At 41.0% G+C, this 16,545-nt stretch overlaps 1 protein-coding gene across 1 annotated transcript; it reads right to left on the bottom strand.

Annotated features, from left to right (window-relative positions):
- Positions 1–7,201: 7,201 nt before the first annotated feature.
- On the bottom strand, positions 7,202–16,268 carry psmd2 (proteasome 26S subunit ubiquitin receptor, non-ATPase 2). Its single transcript, XM_062385801.1, has 21 exons — positions 16,090–16,268; positions 14,905–14,961; positions 14,643–14,807; positions 13,748–13,869; positions 13,354–13,578; positions 13,062–13,220; positions 12,786–12,930; positions 12,402–12,462; positions 12,114–12,260; positions 11,812–11,918; positions 11,082–11,209; positions 10,812–10,899; positions 10,556–10,718; positions 10,202–10,303; positions 9,903–10,054; positions 9,695–9,778; positions 9,145–9,313; positions 8,590–8,684; positions 8,381–8,507; positions 8,124–8,242; positions 7,202–7,940 (listed from the first exon to the last, which is right to left on the bottom strand). Exons 1-21 carry the CDS (start codon positions 16,210–16,212, stop codon positions 7,758–7,760), a joined length of 2,721 nt encoding a protein of 906 aa, XP_062241785.1. The 5' UTR covers positions 16,213–16,268; the 3' UTR covers positions 7,202–7,757.
- Positions 16,269–16,545: the final 277 nt, after the last annotated feature.

Genomic DNA, 16,545 nt, shown 5'->3' with positions numbered 1-16,545 from the left:
GTGTTTTTGAGTTTTTGAATGAGATTGGCATTATAACTCTTCATATAGCTCCAAAACTCTGCTTAGACACAAGACAGGAAAAACTTGAGTAATCTGTTGCGTTCTTTTAAAACCTTGCTCAATCCATAGACTGTATACATAAAAGGTTCAATCCCTTGTTCTCAAGGGAAATTACATTGCAATCAAATTAATGCAAATTATTTCCTTTTCTGTGGTGACTGTTCCATCACTTGTTTCACTGAGGTTGTTCTTTGAGGGCTGTCTTTTCTAGTGCCCGACTAAGATATTGGTTGAACGATAATGTTGGCTTATGTGAGCCTTTTATATTGGTAACTGTTTATGTTTGCTAATATGAGTCAATATTAATAGTTGAAGTTGTCGATTTTCCTCAAGTTTATGATTAAACTGTAATATATGAAGCCTAAAAAAAAAATCTCTCATATAGGATTTCAATTTTTTTTCAGTCAGGCTCTAGTCTTTTGTAATGTAGTCTGTCTAACCTGTTTAATAATTAATTCACAGGGTAAAACCAGAAAAGTATTAAACCGCACCATAAGAACAAAGTAACTTGTTAAGTTCCTGCTCTGGATAATATTTCATCAAGTGAATAATGTAAACCTGTACTTTAAGTTATAATTGTCAATTTAGCTTCAAGGGTTTTTCCGTGTATAAACTGAAATTAGTTCTATTCAGTATTTTTAATACTGTACATAGAACATAGCTGCCTCAAAGCAAGAATGTTCCTTGTTCAAATCAATTTGGGTTGATTGAGGACTCTAGACTGTCCTTAGGTGTGATTGCGAATGGTTGTTTTTTTTCTATATGGTGGCCGTGCAATACACTGGATACCAGAATGTACTCCACTTTACGACCAATGGCGGCTGGGATTGGCTTCAGCTCCCCCCCACAACCCTCCCAGAAGGAGATATATAGATTATGGATTAATAGTCTTAAAAGGGTGCTGCAAAATTAGCTCTAGCTGAATTACGAATACACATCTTCACAGCAAGTTAACAATAATCTGGATTTTTTGCATGTCCACTTATCCACAGATTACGTCATTTTATCATTACAGTTCAGATAAATGAAGGTGAAAGCAGGGAGGGTCAAAGTTTCCTTATTAAATCCAAATCACATTTACAATTAAACCTATGTCCACCATCAACTGCATGACAGTTTCAAAAGCTTTCTTGTTACATACATGGTCACAATCAATGACCTTGTTTCAAGTCCAATTTGAATGCCGGGGCTTACGGACACAGGAGCAGTATGGAGAAATTCTAGGGTTTTTTCCTGTTGCATTTTACGTTTGAAGAAATGGTCATCGTTCACTTCAATTGTATTGGATTTGGTGGCAACGCCGTTCACCCCTGAAACTCTAAAAGTGTTTAGTGGAACTTTCTTGTGTGCTATGTTTAGGGGACTGATATTTAAGAGTGTGTGCAATTTGGTGCAACACAAAAAATCCAATCTAGTTCATTTAAATGTGGTTTCATAAGGGAAACTGAACAGGCCTAGGTATGCACTCTACCAGGTGACGATCTAGTTATGTAAAGTAACACGAGTCTGAAACAGCACATTAGTTACAAAAAGTGAAGATACTCAGAAAGCTAATATTTTAGGCTTCAGTGAATTTCAATTATATTATTAAATGATCCTTTAGCAGGATCAGAGACTTGCACCAATACAATTTATGATTTGACTGGCTAAGAAACTATGTTTAGCGTGGGTCAAGTCAGGCCAATACATGACCTTTTTTTACTTAGGTCACCTGTGCCAAAACCAATCCAGTGTATGTGATGAAGTTTGTCTGACCAAAGCTGATCTAATTTCAACCTGAGTTCACATCTCCTAGAATATATTGGTGTCATTTTGAATCCACGGGCAATCGTTCCTCCCTCTGACCACCACCTATTCAATACATACATTTTTTAAATTAACCCATTATTATGCAGAATGCTTTAAACTATTTCCACCATTTTTGTCTCCATCTCCTGATTTCGGTGTTGTCATCCTCCTCAGGATATATGGTCCTGTAATAGTGACACATTTTGTATTTATAGCCCAAACCTACAATAACTCTGCCACTGACTCACGCCCTTTTCCCTGGCACACACACACACACAGAAGCAGCAGTGTAAAAAGCCTGAGTCATGATGAATCAGTGTGTTTTTTCTTTTTCAAAGAAGAGGAAATTACACTGCAGAAATGGCTACAATCGTCATGGTTACCATGACTATATCAACACACAAACAAAAGGAGACAGAAAGACAATGAGCTTTAACTGAGTGAGGGTTTCCATACAGATGAAATCTCTGGCTTACAAAAACACTGAGTTACACTGATAGTCGGCTCATCCCCACTGGAGCTTTGGAGCTTAGAGAATGGCAGCAATGTTAGCGAATTAAATGCAAATTCTCTGCCATGTCATTGTAACTTGATCGTTTAAAACTGATGCAAGACTTTTAATGAAATAAAAACTCCAGAGGAGCTTCAAAGCTGATCCGCAGACAGATAGATTGTCAGACTGAGCGGGGTTGGCTGGGAGATGAAATGCTGACTAAACAAAACCCAGGGCTAAAATAGGGTCTAAGACCAACAACGTTGGACAAACCTCCGAGGCTTAACTACTCTTACTGACAAACACAAAAGTCAAAAAGCTTAAGCTGTTTGGGGAAATGCTTTAACCTGAAGGAATGACACTTGATACGTAATCAATCATTGTGCCATTAAAACACACACCACACAGAATTAGTCTGCAGAATTTGAGAAAGTGAGTAAAGTGAGAAAATGCAAGGCAACCCTTACCCCACGGCTAATCACACACAGTCCAGTCATTTGAGCTGGTCTGACATGCAGAACCATGCAGATCCAGCCACCAGGAACACCACTGTTAAAACATGCTCATTCAACTGTTGCATAACCCTCTTCATGCACTCCTCTGACCGGCTAAGGGACAGGAGGAGAACATTTTGGATATCATATGACTTACAGTAAAGGGGTGTGAATTAACCACTGTATGTACACACATCAATTATATTCAGCAGACCCAGTGCAACTTTGTTGTTATATTCAGAGGTGCCCACTGTTTATCCCAATACGACTAATGCTGCGAAATTAACAAACTTTACAGCCTGGCGACAAAGGTGAAAAAAATTGTTAATTGTGACTTCCAGGTCTGCAACAAATTTCAACATACTTAAAAAAAATGCTGATATTTACAAAGACCACAATGATTCCGTAGATTTTACTAAAAGGCTTTTTACTTACACATTCAGTAACTCCTATGTTGTGTATAGCTCTCTGACCTGCAGACTGAAATGTCAATCTGTACCTGCCAAAGAGCCACACTGTTGGCTGTGGTAGTAACACGGACACAAAGTGTCACTTAATTTAACTGGATCACTTTAACTGTAAACTATAGCTCAAATTTAGTTTACAGCCTGTTATTTACATTTGGGAAGCATTTATGCTCAAACCTTCACTAGCAAGCATGTCAACAAGTTTAGAACAATTTAAGCCTGTATATAACTTTCACCAGCCTTAAGATAAGAGAGTCAAAGTAATGTAATCTAGCTAAAAGGTTTCTGCAGTATTCCACTGACCTGCAGGAAAATTGTCAAGGTTCAAGTGGTTGGAATTAAGATATCTTGCATTTTAGTCAATTGTGCAGATTCATCTCCAAAGACACTGAATACCGCATTTCCAAAAGATGCGAGCAAACAAACCGCTACATGAGGTAAGTCTGTCTGGTACATGTCTACGCTTTTAAAATCCACACTCACAGTTTGGAAGATTTGTTACAAAGTGTTAGTGTCAAGGCCAATGTGAGAAAAACCTGATGACAGCATCAGGGTTATTTGAACTATAACTATATTGAACCATTGTTTCCCCACATTGACAAGAATCTTTGTGTGTAAAATTAGAGCAATGCTCCTTTTCGCAGAATTATAGCAACTTACAGATTAAACAACACTGAACAAGTTCAAGCTTTACACTACTATTGTCTGCCACTAGCACTGCTCAAAACAAAACTGGATTTTCAATGATCACATTTCCAACGGTAATGTGTTAGTGACCAGCACATAAATGCAAATGTGGCTTCAGTCATTTCAAGGCGCGAGGGATGCACGGACTGTGAAAGTTCAGGACCAGTGACACAGCATCACACCAGTGCAGCCTTGTTCAGCCCACCCATGTTCCTCTGTTTTACGAACATTCTGCCAAAACCCACGCATACTCAGACTCCAGACTCCACTTTTCATGACAGGAAGCTGAGTAGTGTCCTCATGTCAGACAAACTGAGACAGCCTGCTTCTCGCAGATCTTGCATTTTGTCTTAAGATGCTTCAGTCATTTCTTCTTCTGGCTAAGCTTGAGTGGTAAACTGAGACTTGGGATGGACATCTGTCCATTTCAGCTATGTTGTCCATTAACCATGCATATTTGATAGCATCCATTTTAGAGGCAGCATTCTCAGCAGTAAGGTCACATGTCTGCAGTCCTCAACACCTGCCACATGCCTTCTGCAGCGAGCAGGGTGAAGTGATCCTCACCAGGGTTGAAACATGAACAAACCAGCACAGTCGCCCTCTAAACAAACAATCTTACATTAGTACATGTCTTAGGGCGACTACCAGGATGATCATCCATTGGTATAACACCGGTGGCACGTCAACTAAAACGGTGTGCCACTTCTGCTGTGACACAGGGGCGTGTCTGTCTACTCACGCACACGACGAACTACCAGGACAGTTATTTCCAAGGGATTGTTATATACAAGCAGATCCCACACGTAGGAAAAAGGGTGCGGAGACGTGCTGCTGGATGTTGTGCTATTAGCCGTGTTGCTAACTTCCCTAGGCCCAATCTGGATTTACCACGTGGTTTTGCCTGCTATTGGCGCGACGCACATCACAGTTGCCGGCTTCATGCCAGCCACACCTCAGACATGACAACATCCCATTTCGTGTAAAACACAACTCATACCAAGCAAGCGGCGTTTCGGGGAGTCATCGACGTGGAGAGACGTGAAGGCGGCCGCGTCAATGAATGGAAACACTAACCTAGATAACTGTCAAGCTAAGGAGGCGGTGGCTACTGGTCGTTAGCACGCACGCTGATACTCACTAGCTCGACGTGCTCCACACTAACTACAGTTGAAAGCTAACCAGGTATAAACACAGCAGCACCGTCAGAGGTGTCGTGACAGAGATGAGTTCCGAACACAGCCACACTGAGTCAGCCACCTCCAGACTTCTCTCCCAGTTCAACACCCCACGGCAGCTTGTGTGTAGATTCTGCTTCACAAGCGATGCGGATGAGAAAGTCCATGTTTTCTAAGCAGCGCTAAACCTGGAGCACAGCGACCTGGCACCAAACTCGGCCGTTTATTAACAGGCGTTAAGGTAACAAATCCGTGGCATACTTTTGTCCACCAGTGTCTCATAATTAATTTGTCTAGGTTCCCCCCAACAACAACTGTATATGACAGCACATATCTTTAGCTGTCTGGGTAACTAGAGTTGTCAGGTTATCCATACTTACCGCCTAGCGCAGAAGGTTACAGATCACTGGCATCAACTTTACATCGCCATCACATGCGTTCAGGTATCAAGTTAACAGAGAGCATGTTAAACACACGTATCTATACACAAAGACACATGCGAAAATGAGAACACAAGCTCTGCCACTTACTGCCAGGCTGCTGACATCAGGGTAGGACCCGGCTTCGACCCAACCAGTGATATGACCTACTGCTACATATATAGCCTTCTGCGTCGCTAGCTAGCAAGCACTAGGTTGCTAGTAGCATAAATTGCGCCTACCGGCGAACACAACATTGTGAGGCGACAGTCAATATCTCGCTTGTCAAATATAGCATACACACACTTATTGTAAAACGCTTAAACCCGTAGTATTAAAAACTCAGCATGGCTGCATATCGCAATGTTAACTTGCTAACTGAACTAGCTTAACCGAAGAAAGAACACCCACGTCGTCTTAGCATGGGATGCTAGCGGCGGGCTTGCTAGCTAATCCTCGAAAACACAGCAGGAGCTCCCAGTCCTCAGAAAGCAGTGAACAAAGTCACGGCAGAAACGTTTATCTCCACATTAACGGTTAAACGTACAGATGCATGTCGTCACAGAGCCCCTGAGTGACAGCGACCTCACAGGAACCTGTAAAAAGCAGCGTTTGAATACAGAAGAAGGCGCAGGACCGAAGCTTTACCTTCTCTCCTTGAGTCCGCAGAGCCGGACGGATGGAAAATCTTCCCGGAAGCCGGTAGCAAGGTAATTCCGGCAAAATCCCATCACGTGAAACTGGCCCAGCACCGTCGACTGGAAATATTCTCATCTATTATCTTTATTATGTTTCCATGTGTACATGTTTAGAGACGTTTTGTAATTTTGACCTCAGAGCAAAAACTTTATTCCACAACAAAAAACAATATCTATATTATCCATTCAATAATAATAATAATAAATGAATAATAATGCAAGTAAATGTCAGTTATTTCAAAATAAATATTGGCCCTTATCGATAAATCAGACAAATGAAAGTAGTTCCACGGTGCGGATTTTGGAGGTCTCACTTAACAATCAGAGCAAAATGTCCAACAGACACGATTATCTTTCAGGTGATTATCTCCAAAGACAATCCACAGACTTAGTCAAATATGTAGTGCTTATGAAAGCTTGGTCGGCAAACTGATTCATGGATATACTTAATAACTGATTTGAATAACTTTTGTGTCCAGCAGCCATCTGAAAAATGTAGATCTGTATATCCGATACTCTTAATTTAATATAATCTATTTGTTTACTCTAAACAAACAACCTCATATATAATCATGTAGATATTTATAACATAATATACATATGAAATAATTTATCTGTGACAAAAAAGTCACCACTGATAAAAAAAAATGTTGCACCAATCTTTACTCTTTAGGTCAAGACACCTGAGTTCATTGTAGCCTACTTCACATACTTAAATTAATTTAATTCTGAGCTACTGCTTCCATTACTCCAGGAAATAGGTATATATACACATCTGTGTGTACACACTAAGATTGCATGTGTATTCAGTATCAAGGCACCTTTCCTTCCACTAAGTGGCACCTCCTTGTGGAGAACCTGCTTAATACAGTTCTATGACTTTATTTGCACCTTAATCAATGAACACAGTCATAAGATTTGATCGATCTGAGATTTTATTTTTTTGAACCCTTGTACAGTACTCTAACAAACAACACCCCCCCCCCAAAAAAATAAACAACAAATGTGAAGATTACGTATTTGTAAATGGTCTTATTACAAAAATGACTGAGGAAAAAAGTATAAGGAAAAAACAAAACAAAATGTGAAGTATCGATGTGGTCTGAGCAAAGTTTTTATTTATTTACTGATGACTGAAACACATTCCCACTTTAGAGGAGGACCTCCAGTCAGTATAGCTGCTGATTTAGGTCACGTGTGAGAGATGAAACAAACCTAAAGCAATGAAGAGAACCAAGTTTAACCCTCTCTGTGTCATACCAGTCCAATTAACCCGACCCCAGTTATCCCTTTTTAATGGTTGCTGGTGTTGGGCCACAGATGACAGTGAGAAGACAAAGCAGTAGGGTAGGCCCGCCTCGCTCTTTCCAGCCATGCAGTAAACAATTCAATATAACAATTTCCAAGAGCCATGGAGGTCTACCCTTACAAACACAGGGAGAGACCGACAAAAGTGGGCTTTTTGGCTTCAGTCTAGGTTTCATAGTTGGGGTTCTTGCGGAGGATAACAAAGCCCTCCAGGATGGCGGTGACAGGGAGGTACTCCTCTGTGGCCAGCTCAGCCCTCTCTCCATGAGCCAGTAACACTGGTGTCGTGTGAGTCTGGAAACCTGTGATGGCCTTTGGCTTCCCTGCCTGGCCCACGACATCCACAGCCTGGACACAGATCAAACAAACTCATGAGATACAGAGACAGTTTTCTTTCAACTATTACTTGAAAAAAACATTTTCTTGAATTTTTATGATTTTTTCAAGAAGCAATTTTTCCTACAAAATAATGGTTTAATTTTACATAAACATTTCAGTCTGTACAAATCTCAAAGTAAACATGAGCTTTACCTGTCCAACTCTGACTGACACAGGCAGTGGCCGGAGCTCCTCGTCGAATGTGACCAGCATACGTGGCTGCATGGCTGCGACCAGGCCGTACAGAATGTAGTGAGATTTCCCCAGGATTACTGAAATGCACACAATCAGCCGCAGGGGGATTGTGAACACAAGGAAACCACTAATGATGAACTTGCATAACCATAATGTACAATGTTTGGTGGAAGCAGAGAGCAGAGGCAAGGGCATCTGGAGGAAAATGAACTCACTGTTCTTGACATCAAGGAAGGAAACGAGCACGGTGAGTAGTCCGGCGACAGCGACCTGGCTCATCAGCTGCCTGTCGCTATGGTAGGGACAGAGTGTCAGTGTGCCTTTTCCCAAGTGAGTCAGACCCTGTAGAGGCACAAACAGCAGAGAGTCAATACTTACTCAAACATACTGTCTGGTATAGAGTGCCTTTTGTGCTGCCACCCACCTGGGCCAGTCGGACCATGAAGAGATTGTTGGGGTCTTTGGCGTGATACTGTGCCAGCTGCCGAAGCATGGCGGCCAAACGTGCGTTATTTGTGCCTGAGGAAAAGGGAAAAATGTGGAGTCTGTTAAATGTGTTAAAGATGTTGACACTAGAGGCTTTTTCACAGGACGCGGCATAGTGCGTCACTGAAAAATGGCAAATATGTAACATGGACCTTCCAAGTAATCAGAGCTATTGGTGTTCAAAAACTTCACTGCTGTTTTTAATGAAGGGAAATGAAATACATTTACATTTTCAAAGGTTTTCAATACATTGAGTTTAAAAAATAAGTAACAGTAATTATGGCACAGGATTATATGATGATTCTAATTATACTCAAAATATTCTACTTAAACATGCAAGTCTAATACTATCAATGTTATTAGCATCTTAAGATTACAAAAAGTAAATTTTATTTATATATAAAAATATGCTAATGCACATGAAAGGCTCTAAGATTAAAACATACACTTAACAGTTAACCATATGCTACTTAATGCCCAGACCCCCACTTACCACTGCCCACCATGCCCATGGCAAAGATGGAGTTGTGTGAGACTTCGGGGTCTGCATCATGGGAAAACTTGCTGAGGGTGTCCAAGATGTTGAGACGAGGGTTGGACACAGAAATGAGAGCCAGAGCAAGGGGCACTGCTCGCCTGAGAGTGGGCTCACCATAACGAAGCTGATGGGATAAATACAGAGAAAATGTTGCTTTACAGAGTGTAAATGCAATGTTTTTTTTCGTTTTTCAATTGCAGGTTTAAGCTGTCACACTGCAGTACTAATAGTTGAAATGTTACAGGAGCAAGTTATGCATTGTTCTTTTTTTCAATCCATCATTAAATTAGGGCATAATAAGTGAATGAACACAGAGAAAACTGTAGTGATTGGTATCAAAGTAGATACGATATGGATCAAAAAGTGACAATGGTTGGGTGTGAAAATAAGAGAACTATTTAGTCAAGATGAGGTACAACATTTGAAATGGGATAAGCATAAAAGTTAAAAATAGACAAAAAAACATATTTGGTACAGAGGATTGACACTAAGAGTAGCTACTGACCAGATGTCCAAATGTTCGCAGTGCCATTTCAGAGCCAATCTCCTCCCCCATGGCAATCAGGGCAATACCAAGAACAGCTACACCCTGACATGAAAAAGGATAAGTTTACTAACATTTTCAAGCACACAGCTTTGCACACAACTATGATACAGAGATTGTAGGCACTGATAATTGAGAGGAATGTTGGCGAGTCATGATAATACGTTACCTGGTGGGAGCCCATATCTGCAGCACTGTCCTTCTTGTCTTTGTCTTTCTTATCCTTCTTATCCTTCTCCTCCTCTTTTTCTTTCTCCTTGGCTTCGTAGTGCTCACTGCAGATATGGAGAAGCTGCTGCACCTTCAGCACATTGCCAGAACCTTATGTGGGGAAAATAAATATTTGTGTGAGTTATGGCAATCCTGGAAAATTGGTTATCAAAGACATAGGTCTGATGGATATCTGCAGGCGTGCCAATAACTATATTGCTTGGTAATTGCTAGGGGGGGATGTACTGTGAGACTGACCTGCATACGCGCAGATATCCACTAGTGTGTTGGCAAAGCTGCGGAAGGGTTCAGGCACAACCTGTAGAGCTGCCAGGGTTGTCTCAATTGCCTCTCCTTTACCTAGGGAAAGTGAATGAGACAAAATCAACAGTTAGAGCAACATGATAAAGAAAAATTGCAGAAGAAGTGGAACTGACCTCTGAAACGTATCTTAAACAACACAAGAATCAGAAAGAGCAGTCACACATCACCTGTTACTGTATATCATTTTCCTTTGGTCCAATGCCACCATGACTCTTATTAGACCTGGTAATAACATATGTCATTACATCCTCAGTTCAGATCTAAACATACACTAAATATGTTCCTTACCCAGGTGGTTGAGTCCTAGGCCTAGAGGCAGCCAGCGGGCATATGTGTCCTTCAGCTCCTGTTCGTTCTTCTCCATGATGGTCTGGACGATGGTGGAAGTCACGTCGCCGTTACATGAACCTACTGCGATCATGCCACATGCAATTGCTGTCACTCCAACCACCTGGGGATGAAACATGCATACTTGTACATTGCTTAACTGATCATATACTGGGTACTATGGGAAGAGCCCTTAACACAGAACATGCATCCTTACCTCCATGCTGGATTTGGAGTCTCCCATTACAGGGAGAAGCAGAGAAAGGACATCTTCTCTGTTAGAGCCAGCGTAGGCCAGGCCCAGTCTGAAATCAAGATGACATTGATCAAGACACAGCCACAAAGTGCCGTAATAACATAAAACTGTATTGAACCTTAGTGGAGGGAAACAACATACCTACAAAAAAATGTAATAAAGATATAAGCAGGAAAGACTTAAAAAAACTTTTTCTAAACAACTGATGTCTGTTTGTTATATGCTGCTCACCCAAAGATGGCTCCTATCCTCATGACATTGCTGTTGTGTAGAACGTAGTCAGACAGAAGGGCGAGGGCTGGGTCACATTCATTCCTCACACCCGAGTTAACAATGCCACAGGCCAGGAGGGCGCCAGACTACACAGAGACACATAAGACAATTTAGAAAACTGAGAACTTGATTTTTATACCCTCTCCATCAGAGTAATAGGCATGAGAATAACTCAGCATATCATGCTGAGCGCCAGAGTCCCAAGTAGATGAAGTCATACTGCGGTTGTATTCCAGTCAATACAAAGGATTTGGCTAACTGGACGTAAAATTGAATTTAGAGATTTTCTACAATGTAAACTTGAAATAGATCATTAAAAAAAAAAATGAATAAGATAGTTATTTAAAGTTGTGGTGAACAAGAGTTGATACTGATGTGACATTGATATGATTGTTTTAATGACACCATATCTTTTTCTGAAAATAATATGAACTTTGTTGTAGAATTTTTTCAATAATTCCTCATAGGGATGTCCATCATTAACCATTAAAACGCAGACTAACAATATCAATTTCTATAAACGATTAATCTGTTAAAAGTAATAATAAAATAATAATAAAAATAATATGTCAGACACTAGCTGTTTTATTCTTGTTGGTTTATAATCCGTTAACAGGCATCGGTTATCTCTTAGAAAAAAGAAAAAAAAATGGAAATGTTCATCCTTTCTTTCCAGCCCAATGTTTACCTTAATGTAGTCCTCAGAGGAGTAGAGGTACTTGTCTATCTGGGTCAGACCACCATCCACATCCCACAGCAGGATCATACCCAGGGAAGCTGCAGCACTCAACATGCCTAAACAAATTCAGAAAATCATCAGTCACTGGACAATCATATAAAGTAGCACTGATATACAAAGACCCCCAACGTAATCATCATATATACGCATGTCAGTTAATCAGCTATGTCAAGAAAGGGAAAGTTCAACGAAGAACACGCGACAAGGGTTTTGAAAACCAAACGTACGACAGTATTTGTGTGCATATTTACCATGATCCTTGTTCTTGTATAGCCACTTGTTGCCATCGTCTGTGAGCAGCTTGTCCTGTCCAAAAGCTGCGTTGACAAAGCCGTTCACAAAGGAGGAGGCCAGATTCATACGAGCAGAGTCCACCTGGGAACCGCTCCCTCCAAATCCTATCAGATACAGAGTAGAGGTCACGCTACATGGCCAAATCAAATGTTTTTCACCATCACCAAACAAACAACTTTCAGTTCACTTTCTACAGTGGCCGGTAAATCACAAAACACAGCATCCATCAAACCATCTGGACTTACTGTTGTTTTCCAGGTGTGTTTTGTAGATGTCATCTGGGACTTTAGGTTCCATGATGTCCAACTGGGGAGGAGAAGATGAGTGTGTTAATAACGGTAATAAGCATTGGGTCATACTGAGAAAATACTTAAACCTGCTACTTCATATCAATCTTTCAGTATGACCCCCCTCGGAAATATCCTTTGCCCTCCGCATCAATCATTCTACTTCTTATCATCCACATAACAGTCATCTAGATTTTACTTCATCAAAATATCTCTGAATTTATATTGTTTTTATATTTAGGATCGTTTTTATGTATTATAAAAAAAAGAAAGGCCCCAACATTCTTTCAAATCAAGCAAACAGTTAAAAATGTTCAGCTTAGTCGTCTTTTTATCAGTTACCTCTCTGGCCAGGGCCAAAAAGTTGCTGTTGAGCTGCACATTAGACATAATCTCTGTCAGGTCTTCGTAGTCCTCTACGTCCTCGTTGAGCTCCAGGAACATGCCGTGGCGACCCAGCATGAAGGCCATCTGCTTCTGGATGACACTGAACCAAAAAAAGCAATCAGATAGGAGATATAGAATGTTAATGAGTTCATCCAACTTGATGGGTTAATAACTATATCATTACAATAACCATCTTATGCCCTCTAGGAATAATGGTTCAGTCTTCCTTACATGTCTTTGCAGGATGTGAAGATGTTTTCTACCAGCTCCACATCATTGAGCATCAAGGCGAGTCGCAAGGCCTCTGGATAACGGTTAAACTTTCGGAAGATGTTCAGGGAACATCTCAGCAGAGCCGAATTTTCAGGCTCAGGAACATAGCTCACACAACTAGACGAAACAGGAAAGAAGTTAGGAAATTAAACATTAAAGTTGTACTTCAGTGACAAATATAAATAAACAAAATGTATTAATGACCAATGATTGTGTTTGGGTTTGTGAGCAGTGTATAACCTGGACATACCTGGTGAGGTAAAGGCAGACTTTGCCATAAGCATTTTCATCTATGTAGTCTTCCAGCATGTCCAGCCTCTCGATCTCCATCAACAAGTCGCAAGCCTCGTGCTCTGCATTATGGGCCATGTTGTAGGGTACAATCTCTTTCACTAGTTTCAACAGCGTCTCCTGCTGTGTCTTGTCATTCTCCTCCACCTCTTGCCACTCCTTAGCAACCTCACCTGACAGGTGCCTGGAAGATGATGGGCAGAAAAATAACATCATCAAGAAATGAAGCAAACACTAAAATACACTATATTTCACCCCAACACCCCGCACGATGTTCTTACGTAATAAGTTATGTTACCGCTCCAACAATAGCCACAATACTTGCAGATGTTGGTTGTAGTTTGTTGACTTACCTTACATATTCATGTCCCCAGGAGGCCAGCTCTTCCTGTGAGCCCAACAGACGGTACTTCAGGCACTCCCTCTCACCGCTCATTGTCATAGCCAGCACTGAGACCACATCGCCACAGAAATGCTGCAAATAAAGAAAACATTTACAGTGTGAACTTAAATTCACGCGCAACTTGGTTTTCAGTGCTTTGAATTGTGAGGATTATTGGGAGTTCATCCATACTACTACACTTTCAAACTAAAATGATCTCTGTCCACATAAGGATTTTGGCTCTGTATCAGTCTTAATCCCTGATCATACTAACCCACCTGAAAATGCATATCATGTGCCCGCTCATGTATACTGGGCATACATGTGCCAGTGCGCACAGGACGCATTTGGTTTGTAGTTACAGAATTGTCTTAAATTGCTTTAAAAATATCTCAGATTCAGGTAAGCAGCTGTATCTTTGTTAAATGCCAGATTAAACCGCACAAGAGCTGTTGACAAAGACAACGTCTACAATGTTGTTTCCAAACATCTCTGCTCCTGCCGGTCTATACTAAAACACAGCCCTGGAGTTTTCATACAAACTAAAATGTGGTCAGCAGCGTTTCAAAACTAAGTTTTAGATTCTCTAAACTTCCGGAGTAATGTGTACGCAAGGCATATCCGTAGCTGGGTCGATGCGTTTTCAAATATAGTTTGTATATTCTGTTACCGTTGGCAAATTAAATAATATTATAACACTATTAATGCATTAGACATTTGATGTTAAACAAATGTTTTAAACTCATCCTAATGTAGAAACGGTTTACAATAAATGCCATCACATTGTTTCAGAGCAGTTCTACTGAAAAGTCAAAAAAATTGCTCATACTTGAGTTTACAGTTTTGTAGCAGCAGCACAATGTTACCTTGTTTTCTCCAGAAGCCATGCGCTCGTAGATTTCTTTGAGCTTGCCATAGTGTGGGCGCAGGAATTTCAGGGGTTTGGGTACCGAGGTCATGGAGGTGGTTGAGGATCGTATAAGTCTGCGCAGTTCTTCCAACGCAGGACGATGCAGTTCTGTGTTGTCTTCCTGTAAATGTATAGAAAGTTGTGCATTTATTTCACTTGTGAAAGGAAGCAACACCTGAACAAATGGGGGGGGGGGTAATAAATAAATTAATACTCACACTCAGTCTCTCCACCATCATCTCTAGGTCTTCTTGCAGCTGCTTATCTTCTTCTGACTGAGACGGTGAAAGAAGAGAACATACAAAAATAATTCACAGCATAAAAACCTAAGCAGCAATTAATCTGTCACTGTCACTGAGTAAAAGAGAGGAGGGGGTGACCACAGTTTTCAGTTGAGAATGACATGATGGCAGTGATAGTGTATTTACCTATGGTGCCTTGTATAAAAATGCTAGCTACTGGACTACTGCTGCTGCAATATATTGTATTCTCTTGTTTGAAATAAATCTGATAATAATGACCGTGGTAAATGAATGACCTTGTAAACACATGATGACAAGCATTGTTGTCATTTGGCCCAACTTATGAAAGTGATGGCTTTTAATGGTACAACTGTGCTTCTGATGTAGATGTCCCACTAAACAGTGAAAGCCTGACCGGGGCATTTACAGACATCCTATCACATGAAATATAATGTTAATTGTAATGTCAAAGAAAGATTCAAGTATTATCCGTATGTTCTACTTGACTATCACTACTTAATAAAAAAAACAATCTGACCAATTCGATTAATCAAGTCGGCTCCAAGCTAACTATATTTTGTTATGTTCTAGTCAGGAAAGTCAAGATAGGCAGCAGCCAAGGTAAAAACATGTGTCACACACAAGCAGGTAAGTTAAAACCAGCAACATCTTAAACGTTAACCTGTGAATTCAGTCTGTTGTAGATTTATTTGTTGCGTTGTGAAGTACTTTGCTTAACCCTGGCTGCTGTGTCATTCAGTGTAAAACCCCGTGCTATCCCTCGCTAGCTGTATGTGCTAGCACTTGGGCGAACAGAGCTAACATTAAAGACACTGAGGACAGCGGCGATAACAACTAGCGGGCTAATGCTAGCTCATCGGCTGAGGCTATGCTAGGCTAAAGCGGGCTAACGCTGTGCGTTACGGATGCAGCATTTTTTTCAAAAGACAGAAAACAAGCCGAGAACTCAGAGACGCAGCATTTCATAAAGGACACAAGCACAAAGTCACTGGGGGTGCACGAATGTCCTCTGTGTTGAAGACACTGACTTCGGCCCGCTACACCGTGTTGTCAAAGCGGCAGTGACTAAGGCAAAATATCGCCTCTGTCTCCAGTGACGCTGCTCAGTGAAAATTTAATGAGAACAATGTCCACGCTCACCAGCTCCTGCTCCTCTTTCTTCTCCTTCCCCTTCTCTTTGGGCTGCTGGCCCTTCTCCTTGTCCTTGGTCTTCTCATCCGTCTTTTCGGGATGCTTAGTCTCTTTCTTTTTTTCCTCCTCCATGTTTGCGGCTCTACGATCTATCGACCAGCGAGCGGAACTGAGCAGCTAACAGACAGCTTCTTCTTCTTCGGTAGAATGCGTGCGGGTATGTCCTCTCTAGCGCCCCCACACTGGCTTGGATTGTCGTGTTATTGTGTGTGTAGTTCAAGTTCAGGACATGTCTAATCATTGTAAAACACAGGAGCCGCTCTCTCACAGTGTGTCCGGGGAATTCCTGCGCGTTGGCTCGTTGCTATTTTTCTAATTGTCAACACATATAACATTCATCTACGTTTTGTCGTCACACATTTCTGGCCATATTTTCCAACACATTGTATCTGAAAAGAACACATG

The sequence above is a fragment of the Platichthys flesus genome, chromosome 4, assembly GCF_949316205.1.
Source record: "Platichthys flesus chromosome 4, fPlaFle2.1, whole genome shotgun sequence".
Classification (NCBI taxonomy): Eukaryota; Metazoa; Chordata; class Actinopteri; order Pleuronectiformes; family Pleuronectidae; genus Platichthys; species Platichthys flesus.
This window is presented reverse-complemented; position numbering and strand designations above follow the sequence as displayed.

Excerpts from the sequence above, each read along its gene's own strand:
- psmd2 (XM_062385801.1), bottom strand. The coding sequence starts at position 16,212 with ATGGAGGAGGAAAAAAAGAAAGAGACTAAGCATCCCGAAAAGACGGAT. Across the intron at positions 10,304-10,555 it reads CCTAGGACTCAACCACCTGG|GTAAAGGAGAGGCAATTGAG; the intron begins GTAAGGAACATA and ends CACTTTCCCTAG. Across the intron at positions 8,685-9,144 it reads CATGGGCATGGTGGGCAGTG|GCACAAATAACGCACGTTTG; the intron begins GTAAGTGGGGGT and ends CCTTTTCCTCAG.